This window comes from Hirundo rustica, chromosome 7 (assembly GCF_015227805.2).
Source record: "Hirundo rustica isolate bHirRus1 chromosome 7, bHirRus1.pri.v3, whole genome shotgun sequence".
NCBI lineage: Eukaryota > Metazoa > Chordata > Aves > Passeriformes > Hirundinidae > Hirundo > Hirundo rustica.
The window spans coordinates 19,168,610-19,189,547 of NC_053456.1; the positions used below are offsets into that span (position 1 = coordinate 19,168,610).

The 20,938-nt window shown below is 37.2% G+C and overlaps 1 protein-coding gene across 1 annotated transcript in view; it reads right to left on the reverse strand.

The window, feature by feature from the left end:
- Positions 1-20,938, reverse strand: part of LRP2 (LDL receptor related protein 2) — a 119,858-nt gene that overhangs the window by 6,598 nt on the left and 92,322 nt on the right. The window contains exons 55-72 of the mRNA XM_040069821.1: positions 20,182-20,378; positions 18,369-18,614; positions 17,579-17,707; positions 17,301-17,420; positions 16,648-16,764; positions 16,258-16,374; positions 14,730-14,867; positions 13,919-14,041; positions 12,818-12,946; positions 10,572-10,703; positions 9,101-9,232; positions 7,305-7,448; positions 6,341-6,506; positions 4,275-4,403; positions 3,380-3,600; positions 2,783-2,959; positions 2,150-2,269; positions 189-279 (exon numbers count right to left, since the gene is read on the reverse strand). Of these exons, the coding sequence (XP_039925755.1) occupies positions 189-279; positions 2,150-2,269; positions 2,783-2,959; positions 3,380-3,600; positions 4,275-4,403; positions 6,341-6,506; positions 7,305-7,448; positions 9,101-9,232; positions 10,572-10,703; positions 12,818-12,946; positions 13,919-14,041; positions 14,730-14,867; positions 16,258-16,374; positions 16,648-16,764; positions 17,301-17,420; positions 17,579-17,707; positions 18,369-18,614; positions 20,182-20,378 (2,628 nt within the window). The remainder of the gene's footprint in view (positions 1-188; positions 280-2,149; positions 2,270-2,782; positions 2,960-3,379; positions 3,601-4,274; positions 4,404-6,340; positions 6,507-7,304; positions 7,449-9,100; positions 9,233-10,571; positions 10,704-12,817; positions 12,947-13,918; positions 14,042-14,729; positions 14,868-16,257; positions 16,375-16,647; positions 16,765-17,300; positions 17,421-17,578; positions 17,708-18,368; positions 18,615-20,181; positions 20,379-20,938) is intronic.

Here is a 20,938-nt window from a genome sequence, read left to right on the forward strand (position 1 = left end):
TTTCTTCCCCAAACTGATGCATTTACATTGCTTATCTTATGCATGTGTTTATCCATACTTGTTATAAAAATGCTACTGCAGATGTATGACAGCTTCTGAAGTGTTTCCAACTAGATTTTAAAGAGTTTAATTGTTTCATGAGACTCAACCAGCCCAGTCTGAGCAACCCTAACAACACATAGACTTACTTGCATTTGGGAAGACTGCTTTCATCTATATAGCACGTTCCGCCATTCATGCACCTGCAAGCTGGTGGCATTGTGGGAGGGGATTCAATAGCTGCAAAATTCAGAAGCCACATATGCATTATCAAGATATCCTCAACAAACTAAATACTATCAATAATGCATTTTCTTTGTCTCTATAGATCTTGCATATGCAAACTCACGGGCTGCTTTTCAAAACTTTTATTTTTGATAGCACATGTGCATGTTGGTCTTGTGTCTAATTTTTTTCTGCCAAATCAGCTTAAATTAATTGAAGAAAAACCTCTTCTCAAAACATAACAGCTTAGAAGAGTGTAGGTACAGTCAGCTTAAGATCTGTGTGTCTGCTTGCTTTCTTTTTTTCATGCAATACAGCCCAACACCACTCTTCAAACCTATCCATTCAGAAAGCAGCAATGTTTTCTCTTTTGTCCAGTCTCTTCCATTCTACCAGCAGGAAGTTGCACAGAGAAGGCCAAACTAGAATGCATTCACTTATGAAGAAAAGCAATGGATGGAAATGCACATAGAGGAAGAGCATTGTTCTAAGGTTGAATCAAGTAGGAAAAAAAAAAAACATACTAATCTTCAGTGAGAGCTCAGGATACACTCTCAGAAAACTGTACTTAAGATAGGAAAAGCCCTTGATCTGAGATATTATTATAGGCTGTAGATTGAGGATGGACATAGATCATAGTATTTTGTCCAAAAATTGCCAGAGGAAGGAAGTGTGTTGCTACAATGTTTCTTACAGGTAAAACACCCTTCAAGTAAACTGGGTACAAAAATGGGAAAGGCAGAGGTTTTATAGGCTGTTTCTCAGCTGCAATAGGGCCAAATAAACTAAATGTATGTACAAAAGCTATGTTTGGTCACTGCACAAGCAGAGTTATCTTAATTCCCAAACATTTTACATAAAGCAATTTGAGCAAAGAATATCAGATTCAGTGTCCCCAGAGCAATAAGCTCTTATAAGCAAAGCAATTAGAAAATGCAATCAACACTGTTATTAATGCCTAATTTAAACACATATTTCATACATTCATTTACTATTGCATATTACTATAACCTCTTTCTGCAGCTCATACCAATGGCAATAGGAAAAATCACTAATATTTATTAAAAAAATGAAATTTAGAGGTAAGGCATTGTAAAAATTACATTTTCCATTTCAGTGCAAAAAGAATATAATTCAGGTAAGATTAACCATAGGAAACATGCCAGACATAATGTTACAAATCATCAAAGATATGTTCCAAGGACAAGTACAAGGACATCTGGCTACCACCCACACCACTGCAAGCTAAGAATGCAGACTCTCAGCTAGAGAGAAATAGAAATCCTGCAGTGGTATTTCTGTTGTTCTTAGTAAAGGCTGAGAAATTCTATTTGATTTGTGCTCCTGGAAGCACTGTGAGGGTTTTGCTGCAATGCAACAACCAAGCATGAAATTCTAGTGCCTAAAAGGCTTTCCAGAGTATAATTACCCAGAAGTTATCTCTGTTCACACTCTTGAGTTCTGTAAGCTTTAAGTTTCTATGATACTGATTAAGTAAGAGCTTTTACAGAATTGTAAACAAAATTGTTAACCATAATTTGTCGGAAATACTTACTTCTGAAATCAATGCATTCTCAAAAAATATTTTGGAATTTCAAAAAAAATCAGAAAATTTCAAAACAAAAATCAGTTTTGTAGCTGGGTCTGCTCTGGTTGGATTTATAAACCTATATCCATTTTACAAATGACACGCAAAGACATTAAAGAAAATGTACAAGATGAGCACAAATCAGTGATGACTGAGAATAAAAGCCAGGTGTGCTGACTTACCAATATCTATTACATCAGTTACCTTATCCCTCCATACTTCTAATTCAGTAATGCATTTGTATTCCTAAAGAAAACCTTCTGTTGCTTTCATTTCCAGTTTGATAAATTATTCTACCTGCATCACATTCCGTGCTGCTGCCTTCTAGGAATCGAGTCCCTTGAGGACACGAGCAGGTGTATCCCCCTGGTCTCAGCAAGCAGAGGTGGCTGCAGACATCTTTACAAGGATTAGGCACTGAAAAGTGATAAAGCAATAAAGACTTGAAGAAGTAATGCACCATATTCCTGAGGTAAGGCAGGGCAATTCCATAGTCAGTTGTGTCAACACATCACATTTAGACCAAAACCTTCTCTCTGCCTTTTCTTACACCCTCACATTCTTAAGGGAGAGACAATGGCTGCTGAGAGCCCATATAGCACAAGGAACACACTGCTCCAAGTATTAAATGATCAGCACTTTGCCAGGATAAATATATATTATGGCTGTCCTCATGACAGAGGGGGAAAAGAGAAATGACAGGGTCATAACTTAGAGACTCAAAAGACCAGTGTGTGATGTTCCACTGTTGATTTCATTTTGGGTGTGCAGAAAATACTTGTCAGCCTCTATTTCATTTTTAGGTTTTCAGAAACTAATACCATTTACTAACAGACACATTATCCAAAGATTACTAAGCCCTTTGCAGACATCAATACCAAACTTCAATTTCATAGCAAGAAATGGCTGACTGGGATCCTGATTACCTACCTGATTGATTGTATCTGTGCTGGTGATAGATGCGCACTTGGGTAAGCCACGGATTTACAGTCAGCACTTTCACTTTTTCTCCACTTCCAAATTTATCCTTCTTCCAGACTTCTCCTCGTTCTTTAGCTATCCAATATAAATGGCCTTCAAAGACATCAAGGCTGTATGGACTGCCTACTTCTCAAAGGAACAAAATAAGAGACTGTCAGCAGGCAGATCTCCAGCAGAACAGTCAGTACTGCTGTTCTTCAGATAATACATTATTAATTGCTTTCATTTTAAGAGATATGCAGTGATATATTTATATCCTCATTTGCCTGACCTCTTCATGTCTCAGTGCCCACACTGATTGATACTGATTAATAGTATACATAAAAAGCAAGAATGCAGTTTTCCACACCGTCCATATTTGGATCCCAAACTCCATTCAGGGAGTCCAGTTACCGGGCATTGCTGAGCCTGGTATGCCATTGATCACTGTATAAAGGAGAAAACACTTCCATGTGTGAAAAGCTTCCAGATGTAGCCCCACTTGTGAAGCCCAAGTGCTTGTCAGAACACATCTTGATTACTATTCATTGCATAGTATGTTCTTACCTCCATGTAGTACAATGATTCTGTCTGTCCCATCAGGTCTCATGGATTCAATTATATTTTCTTTAGAATCACTCCAATAGATCCTATCATTGTTCAAGTAATCAATAGAAAGACCAGTCGGCCAGCCAAGGTCTTCAGAGACCAGAATTTGTCTTTGTTGTCCATCCATCCAGGCACATTCAATCTTTGGCTGCCTTCCCCAGTCAGTCCAATACATGAGCCTGAAAGGACAGAATGAGAAATGGATATGGTTCAGAATTTGGTCACTGTGATTATCCTTTCGAGTTTCATGGAAAAGGTCAGTAATGGAAAAAAAAAGCTGCTCAGCAACCTATGTTTTGCAGATGTAACTGGGAAGGTCACAGAGAGTTCACTGAACAATAAATACCCAAAGAACACCCATCAGTCACAATAAAGCTGTAGCATCCACATCATTTCAGGGACCTGTGCTGCTGTGCTCCACCTGAGAGAAGCAAATATCACAGTATCTCATGATCTACCATTTAATCCAAGTTGCAGCAAGCCCAGCTACTGAATGTACAAGTGCATTTACATTGCTTTTCCCCACGGAGAAGACTATGACTTTTCCTGCTTGAAGATGGTGAAGAGACGTTCCCATCTATTTCCTTGTTTCAGTAGTAACAGAGAAATTTGGTGGGAGCATAATAATGTAGAAAAGAGATTTTTATTTGAACCATCTGGCCTTGTCACCAGCACAGGCATCCATATTAAATCTAATCCTAAAATGCTTTCCCATGCTCACAAACTTTGCAATGTTAGTAAAGGGAAGTTCCCAAAAACATTCTCTTAGTCTTTCCTGAAAAATTTACCACTGTGAGGTTTTTTGGATTTGAATAGCATTGAAAATAATTCTGGTAAGTCCTGCAGTACTCACCCACGTTTTGGATTGACAGCAATAGCTGCTGGTTGATCCAGCTGAGAAAAAATAAGCCATTTTCTATACCGTCCATCTAATTTTGCCACCTCTATGCGATTAGTCCCTGCATCAGTCCAGTAAAGATGTCTGAATTACATAAAACACAAAACATTCCAAAAGTAAATAGCTTACACTTGAAAGAGGAGTAAAATAAATTAAGAAGAAACACTCTATCAAACTCGAACAAAATTAATATAATGAACCTGCATTGATTACTGAACTTGTATAGAATATACAGGTGCTGAATATAGGTAAGTTTAGCAAATGTGCTCTGTTGGCTCACTTGTTTTTTTCCTCTGAAAGTTTCTGCAGCTACCTCTGGTCCCTGTCAAATAATCTCCATTGAAGGGCTACTGAAAATTTTCGTTGTTACTTTTAAGCAATAGAAGTGGCTAATAAGCACCTTTAAAGATTCTGTTTTCCAGGAGACAATGAGGTTCATTACAAGTAAAAATTCATTTACCATGTAATTTATGCAGCAGCTCTGGAAATATCCAGCTTATTAGCTCAAAGCTCCCCTAGACTTTTGTCTTCTGACAAAGATACTAATGAATAAATTGTTCCCATATCAGATGAAAATGCTTTCAGTCCTAATAAACAGCGTGCTCACTGTACACTTCCTTGAATTTTGTTTATCTTTATCATCACACCTTTATAATTTTTTTGACCTTAGAGAATAAACAGACTCATTATTATGCACTCGTTAATCACACAGTGTCTTCTGCTTGAATAAATTATCTCCTAGCTGGCCTGAGAATGTGAAAAAATACTGTAATTTCTAGTTGGCAGATGAGCAGCAAGACTAAGTGTCTCAAACCATGTGTAACATTTTATATAAGGTGCAGATAATTAAATGTGGTTTTTAAAAATACATTTCAACATTGTTCTGAAATCAGGCCAGCACTATGTTTGAAGCGCTGAAGTTGCTCACCAAGATGAAGCTGAGGCCAGGATGCTTGTGATATATATCCTGGATGCTTGCCCTCATGACCATATGAATTTGTGAACAGAATTCAGACACTCCCTTTTGCCCTCAGAGACATTTTGTTTTCCAGGTGCCTCCAGTTTATGAAGCAAACAGCAAAACAACCTAAGGGCTAGCCCAGACCCTAATTATCTATCTCTACTGCTCGAAGAAAAGATACAATTTTTCACTTTTTCTCATCATATTGTATCCAAAATCTGGCAATAGCATTCAGAAGCTTGACTAATCTCTGTAACCTCTGTCCATTCAGCTTCAAACAGAATCCTGACTACATTTCATGGTGTTCATCTTCACACATCAGGTTCCTCTCAACATTATTCCACATGAACTACAGCTGTGCCTGTCCACCATGTCCCTTAACAGTTATATTGCATCATAATATGCAAAACATCAGAGTTAAACTCCCAAGAGTCAGGCCCAACTTTGTCCTAGATCTTCTCCAAGGTAGAAAACATAAGGAGTGATCTCATGATTTCTATGGTTAAGTTTAAAAAATTACCATGTTTTAGGCTAAAAAATCCACAGTCAGTAAAAGGGAAGAAAACCTCTGAAACACAATTACAAAAACGTAACCATTTTCTGAGAAAATATATCCATTCATCAAACTTTAAAGATACTTCTGTTTTGGGATTGCTCATATAGCACAGAGTTGGTAAGGAATAAGCAAAGATAAAAGATAAAATTCCATTGTGGGTTGGGGAGGTTTCCTTCCATCAGTAAAGAAAGCTTGTTCCCTGGAGCATACCTAAGTCATTGAAGAAGAATCCATCTGACATGCAGGCTGGTGTATTACCACTTTCCTGATGCACAACCAATCTGCCAGTTGCACAGAATATGTGATGCAGTCAGCCACATGCACATCTATTAATGTGTCATATGGGCAAGGACAGCTTACTGCATTGTTCTGAGCTACCTTCAGACTAGACATACTCAGAGACAATTCATAAGGAAGAAAAAAGTAGATTTTGCACAGCCTGATCAAATTCACAAATTGACACATTCAAGGTACAGTATTTTTCTAGCTTTTCAGTGTACTTACCTTCCAACCCAGTCAACAGCTAACCCATCAGGATTAACTATGTATTTGAGGTTCAAGTCAACTTCCTTTGTTGGATTGTTCCTACTGCTGTCAAATGTGGGGAGATAAGCACGTTTGATGGCTCCAAACTCAGAACCCTGTCCCAGAATGCTGAAGTACACAATACCTTAAAAAAAAAAAAAAAAAATTATATATATATATGAGAAATGTCTAGTTAATTACATATTTGTTGAAAATTCTAATTTTTCTGAGGCTCTTGTGTGAAGTTACCAGCCCCATTTATTTACGAATAAGGTAAGTGTTGTCTGTTCAACTAAAGTACATTGTGTTGGTCTGTAAATTCTAAAGTCACCCATCATATGCAAGATACACATCTAAAGTCATCTTGAGCTAGATTATCAAGAAATATGTGATATTTTTCAAGAGCAGAGCATCTTAGCTCTGAAACCTTTACACATGAATTTGAGAGTAATTTAGACTCATATCACTAAGGAACAAGTATGGCCCAGGACAGTGGCCCTGTGGAAACAGCAAAAAAAGGAAACCTGAGAAAGAAGCAAATACACAAGTTAATGCAGGGATCTATTGGCCATTCCTGCTTAGTAGAAAGATTAGTTCTTGCAAGACTTGAGCCAGGTTTAGGAACTGCAGAGGCAGAAGGAAAAGAAGGGTTTAATTAATTACAGTCTTCTAGTGCAGCATAATCCTAAAGAGGCATGATTCTACAGCTAAACTCATACAAAAATGAAAGGAAAACCAGATCAAAATCTAGCTAAACTAAATTAAAGCATTAAAAGTACCTACGCTGATGCTGGAGAATGACTAGAGGGGAAGGGCACATTCAACTGAGATCTGGCCAGATGATCTAATTTGATTTTGCTTTCCAGTGTAAATTAAACACCCATGCTGCAGAAATGCATCTTTTAAAACCAGCTGTTGCATGGTTGAGTACCAGCATACTCACTCAGGCCTATCCCTTCAGGGTCCCAGTCATAATCCAGAGCTTGGATGCGCTCCTGGTTATCAATATAGTCAGAGTACTGTTCTGATGAGATATTGTACCTTCGAATCCGCACGTTATCTGGCAGCAGTAACAATGGAGGATTACCTGGGAAACAATCATGAATTCATTTTCATGTATTTCTCATTTTAGAAAAAACAGATGAAAGTCACTTCTAATTAAAACTAAATGGGATTTTCACAAGCTGTGTCTGTACAAGAAGCAGAGGGATTGTAGGGCCCCTTCTAAAGCTTCAGAGCTATTCAAGCTTCATGACTTTGCAAAATTCATAGAAATAGAAATGCTTAGCACTGAGGATAGTATTATACCCTTTACCACAGGTCTTGTGTATAATTCCTTAAAAATTCTTAAATATTACATTGTTAGCATATCATCACATCTCAAAATCAGAATGCCACTACACAATATGGGTTTCCACTTTCCCTCTCAAAGTACAGCAAAGAAAATTTTTTTTTGGAAAGAACAAATAAATTGCCAGTCCTTAAGCCATGACATATCCAAGTTCTACCTTGAAGTTTTTAAATTATAATGTCTCCATATTCAGATGAATGTTCTCCTGACTGCAGTTTAATTTTGGATTGGCCTAACAATATCCCACCTGGCCCTCATTTTGAGGGCCAGTACTACAAAGCAGGGCAGAGCTCTGGGTATACATAGAAATAGAACTTGGGCACAACAAATTTCATTGTTACCACTACAATTATATAATCTTCTGTCACTTAGCTTCAACACCTTGTGTGTCTAGATGCCTCCTGAACAAAGCCTGTGAAGAAGGGTATCAAAGAACTTGATTTCTGACACAGGCACAAACAGGCAGCCAGGGAAAACTGAAGTGTAAAAACGTCCTTTTGCATTTCCAGCCTAACACTCAGCAGTAAATATTTGCTGAACTAGGCTCCTGGACAGGTAACCTGGAGACCTCATTTTCTTGTAGCATTTTTCATATTGCAAATAATTTTTAGGTTTCAAAACCTCCAGTAGCATCTAGGTTTGGTCACAGGCATTCTGTCCTGAAGGTTTTAATATTTGATTAGGCACACCATATTTCTATTATTTATCTCTTAAAGCTATTAAAGTATAACTACTTTTCTAGATACAGAACTGGTTTTTTTATATAATGCTGCTCCATCATAACTTTTTTCTATTTTCTTCACCTCTTTATTTTTATTATTACTGATCTATTACTATTATTTTCTGAGTCAACTCTGCCTATTCAACAGCTGCCACGCATGGTAGTCACTGCACTGAGGTACAATAAAAAGCCAATAACTGATCTGAAACACTGGCCAAAGTCCTTCTGTTTGTGTGCATAGGTCCATGAACAGATTTAATGGCAACCTGTCATCAAACTGCCTTTGATTTATGCCAGGTTAACGCAACTTTTTTTCTGATGCATTGTTTTGTTGGAAAAAATCTAAACTTCAAGAACAGGCAACATCAATTTCCTTCTAATGATAATCATAGGAAAACGGGTTTTTGTTTGCAGAGAATTTCAGGAGAAATGAATGCAGGCATTCAAATCAGGGTATCCTTTCTAATGTTCGCAACTGGAAGCAGAGATGAGCATTTTCATTCCTGATTATGGAATAGGTGGAATACACAGATAGTATTATCTTACAAAATAAGGTTTGGGTTTCATTATCACCTTCTTATAAAAGAGAGGATTACGTTAAAATTAAGTTGCTATATTGCACTTGGTCTTTACAGGTGGCAATCAACCTCGCTATTGGTTAACATACCATCAGCTGCACACTGTTTCCCTTGTTGATCACCCACAGACCTGAAGCCATCTGCACAGAAACATTCATAGCTTCCTTTGGAATTCTTGCAGTCCTGGGTGCATGTTCCAAAGATCTCACACTCGTTGATATCTAAACACAAGAAGAGAAAAGATTCCTAAAACTTGATTTCTTTCTTGTATAGACTTTAGGATTCTCAGGGGTGACAACTTTGCTCTCTACAATTCCCTGAAGGGACGCTGTAGTGAGGTGGGGGCCAGTCTCAGCCAGTCTCACTGCTGCCTGCAGTGAGAGGAGCCGAGGAAACTGATTTAAGGTGAGACAGGGGAAATTCAGATTAGATATTACGAAAAAAAACTTTCACTCTTAGGGTGGTCAGGCATCAGAGTGGGCTGCCCAGGGAGGTGGTGGAGTCACCATCCCTTGAGGTATTTTAGAGCCATCTGCATCTGGTGCTGAGTGACAGTTTTGTGGTTTAGGGGTTACAGTGGTGGTGCTTGGTTTGATGGTTGGACTGGAAATTCTTAAAGGCCTCTTCTGACCTTAATGATTCTATGCTGGTCATCATTACTCTGTGAATACTCTAAAAGATCAGGGACCTAATAAGTGATCCTTAAAGTCAGCATCTGTTATCAAACAGAACTCCTCATCACTCACCTGCTGTTTACCACGTTTTAACTACAAATTGCCAATAACTACATTACTGCAATCCTGCTTAACAGATTTATTTTCAGAGATGCATTTTTGACCATGTATTTTTGTGTTAAATCAATAAGGTAAGACAAAAGATGAGGCAACTAAAATGAGTTGCGAGAGAAAAGCTTTCCTGAAATGCTGAAGCCAAGACACATAGTCCTAAGAAATATCAGCAGGAGGGAAAGGGAGGGGTGGCCTTGGATCATGTGAAATAAAACTACACAAATTGTCCACAAGAGGTGGAAGAAAAAAGCAGAAGGATTCTCATCAAAACATACTGGAACACCAACAGGGAAGGTACTATATTGCCATATATGACCACATACCATGGCCTTTGAGTAGGCTCCTCACCACATTTTATCTGCATAAAACCCAGGGAAAAATATGGAACAACACACCTTTACTGTAGGTCTGCTTGAGAACAGAACAGAAGGAGAGTATAACCTCCAGTAAGTTGATTTTCAATAAGGGGAAAAAAAAAAATCAAATTTCTATCCCTCAGATTGCAAAGATGACAAAACCTATGCACTGCAAAGCAAAAACACATCCATAACCACCAAAAGCTTAAAAGAAGTCTTAACTGTGGAGCCAATTTTTTGCTGAATGAGGCATACATGTTAGAAAACATGGTTCAACAGCAAAACTTTTTAGGAAGCATCTGATAAATGTATAAAAAACCTGTTAGAATGTGAAAATGAGTGGCCACATTAGAATGATGAAGTGACAGGTCTCTGAACACTTATCAGCAAGAAGACATTTATAAGATTAAAAATACCTTCACAGGAGTTGCGATTAGTTTCACTGGCCTTGTACCCTGGCCTACAGGAACAGATAAAGCCTCCTTCATTCAGATTGGTACAATTATGTTCACAGATATTTTCTGCACAAGTTCGCTCGGTTCCAGGATCTGAAAGAAAAAAACCCAGAAAGAAATAAAGCAATTTATACAATTATAAGCAAAAAATGAGGTAATAAGGGGGAGGCATAATAATTTCGATCATTATTACAATTGAAAATAGTTTTCAGATAGATGAAGTTAGTTTCCTTTCCTTTTTTTCTAACTAAAGTTAGAAGACAATGGTAACCACAGGTTAAGAGAGCTGTCAACTAAAAAAGTAGTGAAGAGGGTCAGGAAAAGAGCCATTATCATTACAGCTCACCTTCCTTAACAGAAATTACATTCTACATTACCACCAATCTGCAGCAACTGTGGAATTGAAGAGATTTGACTCTAACTCCTAACTTTGCCAACATAGGTCTTTCTTATCTAGTGCTTTCTTATCAGCTGAACAAGAAATATTGTCAATTGATAGCATGCATAGCACAGGCCCTACATTATTAACATCTGGAAACTAGAGAGAAGACACGTAGCTCATGCCAAACCCAATCTAAAGTCTACTGCAGTCAGTACAGGTCATTGCACAGAATGCACTGCCCTTCAAAACATTCCTATAATGGAAAAGCCAAGTCAGGGATAATAGTCAGTCAGTAACAGATAATGAAAATCACACACTTCTGAAAGTACATATAGAATTCTATTGGTTCATGTATACTCTATATATGCATAAAATACTTGAGTACAAACACAGATTTTTTATGTAAGCAGAAAAGATAAATAGTATGCTTATTGGAAGAATATGAGGAAAAGATACAGATGTATGGCAAAAATCTTACATTAAGCTGATTATCTCCTTTTTACATATGCACTCCAGTGCTGATTAAATTAAGTTTAAACAGCTCATTTTCATATACATGTAGAATATAAATTCATTGTACATATACACACACAAATATTCTACTTTCATTATAGCAAGTATTTAATGTTGGGAAGACTCCAAATGTTACCATCTGATCTGTATTCACATTTATCCCCAAAGAGCAGAATGCAGACATCAAAAGGTGTCTGTTTCACACTGATTCAAAGCCTTTTTATAGTTCTATATTTTCAAGTCATTGCATTAGGCTGTATGACCTAAAGCTCATTGGGATAGTAATTGAAACAGAGAAATCAGCTGCTTCAAAATGGACTACACTATAGACTTCCAAGGTTTTGTGTTTTAGAAGTCTGATGGATTGCAAATCACCATTTGGCACACTTTCACTTGATGCCATCACATCAAGTGTAATTTCAAATTGAAATTACAAGTGTATGCTCATATAACCACTCTGCAGCTGTCTACATACTGACATAAAAAGTTAGGGTTTTGTTTGGTGGGATTTTTTTGAGATTCCATGGAATACCTCTCATCTCAAAGTTCAAGTCAAAGGTTTGACATATAAATGGATGTAGTAAATATATAATAAATAGTTAATAAAAGGTGTATGGAGGATCTGAGAGGGCCAACAGGCAAAGAACTAGTGGTCCTTAACGAATTCTGTGGTCATGTCCATAAAAAGGAAAATAGAATCATCTCAATACACTTTTATTTTTAACAGGGCTAGAGCAACATCTATCAGTTCAGTCTGCCCATGAATATCTCCATAGCTTGGTCTATTGCAATTATGGTTGAAATAGACGGATGTTCTTGTAAAGCAACCCAATTCAAAACAAGATCAAACCTTTTTTTTTTTTTTTTTTTATGTATGAATACCTTAAGCCTAAAAAAGACTGTGTTCAGAGCATGGAATTTCATGGAATGATGGAATCATTCAAGCTGGAAAAGATCTTTAAGATCATCAGGTTGTACTGTAAACCAAACACTGCCAAGACCCTCAAAGCCATGTCTCTAAGTAGCACATCTATATGTTTTTGGAAGACATGTACAAAAGAATGAAAACAGAAGAGAATTAAAACAAAATAAACTAAAATAATGAAAGAATGAAAAGAATAAATATTGTCCTCGCTAACTGAATAATCCTACAATAGGCTTATTAAAAAACACTAAGGAAATTCACACAGGCTAATTAAGAAACAATACTTCTTAGTATGCTATTCAAGAAAAAACATTCACTGCTTTCAGTTTCAGAAAATTCTATTTCAACAGCATTATAATTTTGTATTTTATCAATATTATTACTTACTGCAGCCCATTTCATCAAAATGGTCTCCACAGTCATCGTAATTGTCACAGACATAATGCAGGGGAATGCAATTTCCATTACTGCACTTGAATTCTTCAGTTTTACAAGGTCTTGGTGTTGGTTCTCTACCTACAAGCAAGAAGAGAAATATTCTCTGTCACAGTTTAAACTATGAAGTACTAACAGCCAGCACTGTTCCCCATTGCTAACGGGGAAGCGGATGCCATCTAGTAAAACAGCAACAAGGCTACTTTGGAAGTCAGTATAAAGTTAAAACCATAACCAGGATGTAACATCCTGATTTCTAGTTAAATCTCCATTAACTGAAAGAAGTCCTGCTATTTTATAAAAAAAGACAGAAGGAAAATTCTTCGTGTTAATAGTTGACTAAACTTTCTTTTTAATAGTGCAAACTTACTAATATCCTTCAGCAATATACTTCATACACCTACTGCAGACTTCAAGAAATTATGGAGATATTAGTGAACTAGTAACTTCTAGAATATTGTACAATAAAGCCAGCAAATAATATCATTAAGCAACCAAAAATATGATTAAACTTGAAAATGTACAGCACAGTCAGCCAGCGAGAACTATGTAAGATATCTGAGGGCAAAAACCTATTGAATATTAACAGAACTTCTGCAGAGTCTGGGCCTAAATATCAAGATGTTAATATGTGCTTAACCGTCAGTTAAGTGCCACAACTTCAGGAAGTATCCATTTCTTTATTTTGGAAGTCCCAGCTGGCCATCCCACCCCATCCCATCCCATCCCATCTTACTTATACAGCCAAACTCTTTCTTCTTCCTCCTTTTACGTGGAGTTCACAATAAGATGTACAAATGTAGCTGATGCTCATAAGAAAATACAGTACTGTTTTGAAAATCATGCTCTTTACCTTTCAGACAAATGTTTTCCAGTTTTTGCTACTTGCACAGTGAGTTATAAATACATAGTACCAACAACCATAGTTCAAAATATTTCATAGTGAGGTCTTGTTTTCATTATTTGTGGTTAACTTTGACATCCCTTTGGTATTATTAAATATTAAGCACATCAAAATTACTGAATTTGATGCTCAATTTTGTGTAAACATACAGTGTTCCTCTTTCTCGTCACTTCCATCTCCACAGTCATCCTCCTGGTTGCACAGCTCATGGCTGTATATACAGCGATTGTTGTCACACCGGAAACGGAATGGAGAGTCACAAGCAATATCCACTGGAAGCACAGAGAGCAATCAGTCACTTTGATACTAATTACTCATATCACTTTTCTCTTGGAACATTTATATGTTTTGTATATTTCAAAAGGTGAGGAGACATTCAGACAAAAAATACTATCTGCACATTCTGGTGATTGTCTGTTAGGATGTTACCCATTTTTTTATCAGAAGATAGGACCACATCTTTGGCCAAAGACAAATTCTCTACATATAACACTGAAGTTTCTAGGTTTGTTTATCAAGTAAATTGATGAGAAATCCAACATGTCATTAAAGTGCATAATTGACAAAAACAGTTTAAGTAGCACCTCCAACACCTAATTATTAGACCTCAGGACTTCTCAGCTGCATTTACAAAGATGTCCTGACAACACTAATAGGTTTGAAAGTTCAGCACCTTTATCTGAATTAATTTTTCATTTCAAATGGACATTTTTATTTTTGATAACCCACTTGAAACCATGAAATAGTGGGCTTATGTCTCTGATATGCCTTTCCCTACTTTCATAACCACATATACAAACAACTTCAAGGCAGAGAGAAATATCAGAGAATGAAGTGAACTTGCATATAAAGCAAAATTCTTAGCACTCATCCCAAATAATTACAATTTATTTTCTAATTGATGTATTATATGTGGAGATTAAGCATATTTTTAATTTTAATATAATTCCTCTCTCTTACAGCAAAGGTGAAGTTCTTCATCAGAGTCATCTCCACAATCATTATCCCCGTCACATTTCCAGTATGGCTGAATACAGACATGGTTTTTGCATTCAAACAGCATGGGTGGACAGTATGTACCATTAGGATACCGTGTTGCTGAAAAAAGAGAAAAGTATGTCATTTTCATTTACAATAAAAATTTTGTGTTTTCATGAAAAATATTCAGCCCAGCCCTGTATTATTTTTAAAAAAAACTTCTCTCCATAATAGGAGATATTATATGAGGTGCTTCAAAGATGTACAGAAACAACAGGCTGCAGGGACTGAAGACTTCTTCACAGCCACAAGTAGTTAATTCAGGTTTAAATGAGTAGTGAAACAACTTAACATTACACAAGCTTTTGAAAATACACAAATTAATTTAACAAACGCTACTTGAATTTGTTATTGACAAATCTAGTTCAATAAAAAAGATAATTAACCTCACTGACACCAAACATGAATGATTGAAGAAGCACATAAGAGACGTAATTCCAAAAGGAGTCATGCTGATATAGCAAAAAACTCCCAGTCATATTCTGTAAAAGCTGTGAAAGAAACTGAACTAAACCAAGAAAACCCAAAAATATTATCTACCAACCTATATAAATAAACCATAACCTTGCCCTTTCAGTGGCTTCTCATACACTTTACCCTCTATTTAAGAACAGTCAAATATTTTGTAGCTCAGGTTCTGAAAGATAGCTGCTGTGATGTACTTCCCAGAATGTGGTTACCATCAGAAAAATAAAGATAGTACTGTGCAGATGCCCCTTCTTACTTAAAGCACTTGTGTTAAAATTAAGAACATGGAAAGATGTACAAAACTGCCCAACATGAAGAGAAAGGAATTCTCCCAAGTACTGAAGTCTAAAATCATGGAAACATGTGGGTCAGAACCAACACATCAGTGTCACCCAAAAAGCTGATGTCAGTCAATGCAGATAGAGCACTGAGGGAGTATTTCCATTCCAGCTGGGAAAAATAATTTCTGGGTAAACAGGTGCAGCTGTAGACCCAGGCAAGGTACAGATTTTTTTTTTCACAGTAGATCAATATACCAAAGGAAAACAGAAATGGAAAAGTATATAATTTCCTTGGGTTCACTCATACTTTAGGACACCTTACTACTTTGAGTATTATAAAAAACTATCTTATTACAAAACCTTAGAATGTTAGAATTTGGTACAACTCAAACACTTTGGAGCAGTGTTCATGGGATAGTGAAAAAATTTTAATTCAATCACATGTGTATCTTCTCCTGGACTTGGTAAACTCATTAATTTTGTGCCATTAAGAATGTGTTTACTATCAGTGCAAGAGACGGCAACCCATTGTTATATTAAAAAGCTGATTCAAAATATGCTTATCCTGAATTTTTACTAACATCACTGAGCATTGTAGAATTCTATATCTCTAAGGAGTCATCTCACTTAAAAATAGGGAAAAGTACAAATCTTTCTGAAAGTGAGCACAGTGAGCTCCAATTGCAAAGCTTATAACTCACGACAAGTGGCTTCATCAGAGAAATCAAGGCAGTCTGCATTTCCATCACATCTGAAGCGCTCTGCAACGCAGTGTCCACTGTCACACTGGAAATAACCTGGGTGGCAGGTTCTTAGCTCTGAAAAGATTCAGAAGTAACTGTTGAAATGTCTTCTTCTTCAAACACACATTAACTTCTTACATTTTGAGAACACTCTTCTCTAAAAAACACTGGAAAATCACAGACTTCTAAAACTGTGATATTCTCTTCTTTTGGTGGAGTGACTAAAGTGATAGGATGAATATTATTTTTTTAAAGGTGCTTCCCATAAAAGATCATTTTGCAAAATAATTTATCACATTAGAAACAATAGTGTGAAGATGTAAGAGGTAGCATTCAGATAATACACACCACAGTCACGTTCATCTGAATTGTCTTCACAGTCGTCATCGTGGTCGCAGATCCACCGGGAAGGAATGCAGCGCAGGTTGTCACAACGGTATTCACTTTCTGTGCACTCACGAGGACCTTCATTTAAAATCAATGTACAAATATGAAAAGATGTAGAGTTAAACATCCACACCTGCCTCACTGAATCAGACAAAAGTAATGTGGGCAGATAAGGTGGTAAAATCTTTAAAATTAAATGACGTTAAAACAACATTCCCCCTAAGTCCTTTTTAAATGTGGTAGATATTCTATGTCCCCCCTGACACAGAAAAAAGGAAAATCATTGCAGACTGTTTCAACACAGAATTATCCAGGAGCTTTTAATTCAATTCAGAGAAGATCCACTGTCATTGTTCAAGAAACTATATATTCAAATGTCACTTAGAGCAAAACTGGAACTTGTCTTATTGTGATGACCAGATTGATCAGTGTTTTTATGTAACTAGAATGTATCCTTGTGATATCAGTGTGGTATTTCAGCAAATAAAGACAGACTACTATATAAAACAAAGAATGGTTGCATTTGGGAGCTGTCTGCCTTGTTCTCATAAAAAATAGAAGGATATTTAAGTCAAAAGTCAGACAATATCATTACAAACAGAACAAGAACTCACGGCAGTTGTGCTCATCAGAGTTATCTCCACAGTCATTATCTCCATCACACTTCCAGCGCAGCGGGATACATCGATGATTGTCACAACGGAAATCTCCCAAGGGATTGCAAGTCATCTCCTCTGCAGTGTAGACAGTTTGCCAACAAAACAGGACACATTAGCACAGTCTTTTGCCCCAGTACATTATTATTGAAGGCTTTCAGAAAAGCTGGGTGTTTGCAAAATGGAGAAATATTTTAGGCACAAAGTTACGTTGAAATGACCTTCTCCAAACTCACCACAGCCTTGTTCATCACTGTTGTCTCTACAGTCATCATTCCCATTGCACACTGCCCACAACGGTACACAACGGTAGTTGGATCTACAGCTGAACTGTGTATGATTGTCACATCGATAAGCCGGTCCCACTGAAAGAGACAGTTGTCAAAATTAATTGTGTCACTTAGCCATTAACTGTCCTCCTTGCTTTTCTGCCTCTCCTAATTTTTTATAACTTTCAGTCAATTATTTTGACTGAAAAGAGTATCTGCTAATTCCAGTGTTGTAAAAGAGAAAGCATTAAATGTATCTGATTTTACTATCTTTTCCAATCTATGCTGCTCATATTCTGCATATGCTACAAATCCATCACAGGATAAATCACACTCGTATTTTTCCCTTAACCATTCAGAGCTGGTGACACTGGCAATAGCCCCAAATGTGGGAGCCAGAGGAGGCAGCTTGTCCTCAGATGGCAAAACTTGGTAACAAGTTCTTGAAGATGCCCACTGGTTCAGAGAGACGTGCTAGATCATATAGGAAAATCCTAGCATCAAGAAAGTCAGAGCGAGATGCTGCCAGTTTCTGATAATCTGGCCATCATAAGCTTTCTCTGCTTCAAGAATAAGTAAACAGTAAATTATCACATAGTCTCTATGTTTTCTAACACTCTTTACTACACAAAAGCAATTAGCTTGCATAAAATACTCCTTTCCAATAAACTTTCAATCTCAGGAAAATTAAATTATGTGGTTCACTCTGCTTTTAATGCACTTTAATGTAGGCATTTTACTACAGCTGTGTGCTTACTGCATTCATGGAAAGGCTCATCAGAATTATCACCACAATCATCATCCACATCACACTTCCAGGACTGCGGGATGCAGCGGCCATTGTCACATTTAAATTGCCCTGGGGGACAGGTTCTACTGGCACAGTGAGCAGTATCTTCATCCGAGTTGTCACCACAGTCATCCTCTCTATCACACTGCCAGGCTTCTGGGATACATCGTTTGTTGGCACACTGCCACTGATGAGTTTCACACTGGTGATTAGCTGAAAGAATACAGATCAGCTGTTAGGATACTGAAACTTACAGAAATTATCTGTTGCTATTTTATTGATTGAGCCCTTATGTTTACATCAACAGTTAAAAATAAAGGCAGAAAAAAAATTAAAATGTCACATATACTTGCCCAGTTAAAGTGGTTTAGCTACACATTTTTAACATCACATGTCACATTTTCCCCAGGCATCTTCAGACAAGCTCACTAAAGCTCTAGTTTTCTAGCAGCAAGACATAGATTACCTCCCCCTAAAGCAGAGGGAAGTAAACCCAGCATTCAGTAAGATTGAGGCAGGGTCTCCCACTCAATTCACAGGAGAGTTATTTCGGCATTTTGGCTCTGGCCATGCTATCAGCTTAGGTGTATATTGCCTGATGAACCTGTTTCTCTATGAATGAACATGACAGAAAATACAGCAGAAGATTATGCTATTATCAGCTTCATAACCTACAAATGTATAGCCTCTATTTCCAAAGGGCAAAGCACTGAAAGCTGGTATCAGCAGTGCTGGCAAACAGGGTACCTCTGAAAACGGGAATCATTGCTTATCTCCACTTCCAGAATTTCTGTCTCACTGTACTCCACTCTACTATTTTCTTTTACATACACTGCCAGACCGTTCAAGAGAAAACGGTATACTATCATTTCCATTGATGTTCTAGACCATTGATGTTCCCATCCATGAGATAATGAGTAAAAGGAATTACATAAACCTAAACTGGTTTTTATGGTATCCAGTACGTTAAAATCAGTGCATTACACAGCCGCCACACTTCTGCTTTTAATTCCCGTGGCACATTAAAGATCCATTTGAAACTCAGTCAAGATTGACGTTTCATTTAATTCTGTCATTGTTAGAACCACTTTGAAAAGGAAGGCAATGAAAATATTAGTTATATAACCCCACTGCTTTCCCCTTTGCTTTATATTACTTGCTTGCAACTGCCAGAACTATGTTATTTACAAAAAGAGAAGTTAGGATATGCTGTTTAAAATTAGACATAAGTATGTGGAACAGCATAGATTTTTAAGGCAATAACATTATTCCAAAAGCATAATTATGCTACATTTCTGTAAGACTGCTATGACATACAGCTTTCCAAAACAAACCTTCCCACGTGAAGTGGATTTTGTGCACTGCAGAGGATGTAATAATTTTATCTCATCTTGCAAAGTAGAATAGAGGGAAAATTAGCACACCTGTTAGACTGACCCAAGCATTAGGAAGCCTTACATTCTTATTAATCACCATGGCTTTACTCAGAGCAAAACAAAGTGAGGCCTGTTTCTTATATTTTATACCTCAGATGGTAATTTACCTCAGGGCAAATCTGTCTTGAAGGTATAGAAACTGTTTATGTTTTGATATAGTACATTTTTCTCTCCTTCACCTGGCTTGCACTGAGGTGAATTGCTCCAGCAGGTGCAAGACTAGAAAGAACTGCACCAATCTATCTGATCTTTTCATCTTTGAAAAAGGGATCATGATTACAAAATATACATGTTGATTACATGTTTTATACTGGCAAAACACTATTTTCTTTGTTGGAACATACCACAAAGTACAGGATCTTCATCTGATCTGTCATGGCAATCCGGCAGGGTATTGCACAAGAAATGTGAACTTGTGCAGTTCCCATCATTACACTGGAACTGCCCCACAGGACAGTACCGGTGCGGGCAGGTTGGGGGCTCATCAGAGCCATCGCGACAGTCCCTCTGTCCATCACATTTCCACCAGATGGGAATACACCTACAAAGAGAAAACACCGTGTTCTTTGTTGAGAACATGGCTTTAGAGATGTACAACCATCCTTTTACGGCACAAAAGACAGTCTTGTCTAAATGTTATTTCTTGAAACATCAAAACATCTTGAATTTTATGTCTTCTATTTCATATGTCAAATGTTCACAAAATAGATCAGAAAGAGATGATAAACAGATTATATTGGTGAACCTCTAGAAGACAGTTCAAGAAGAATAAAATACTAAAGATTTAAATTTTTATGTTTATTTGTGGTAGTCCTCTCTCATACTTGTTAGATCAATCTCCAACTGGATTTTTAATGAGGTAATATTTCAAAAATTCACCCAAAGTTTAGCACAAAAATTTCACTAGGAGTTATCATTATAACACTGTTTCAAAAGGCAACCCTATAAGCACACCTGCCTCACAGGCTCCAGGGTGATACATCCCTACAAGGGCTCTTCTATCACCATTCCTCTCCCTCCTCTGCTGTCTCAGTAAAAGGGGTTAGAAATGTTTCCTCCCATCAGCTGCATGGCTTTCCTGGGCCACGGGCACACAGTATA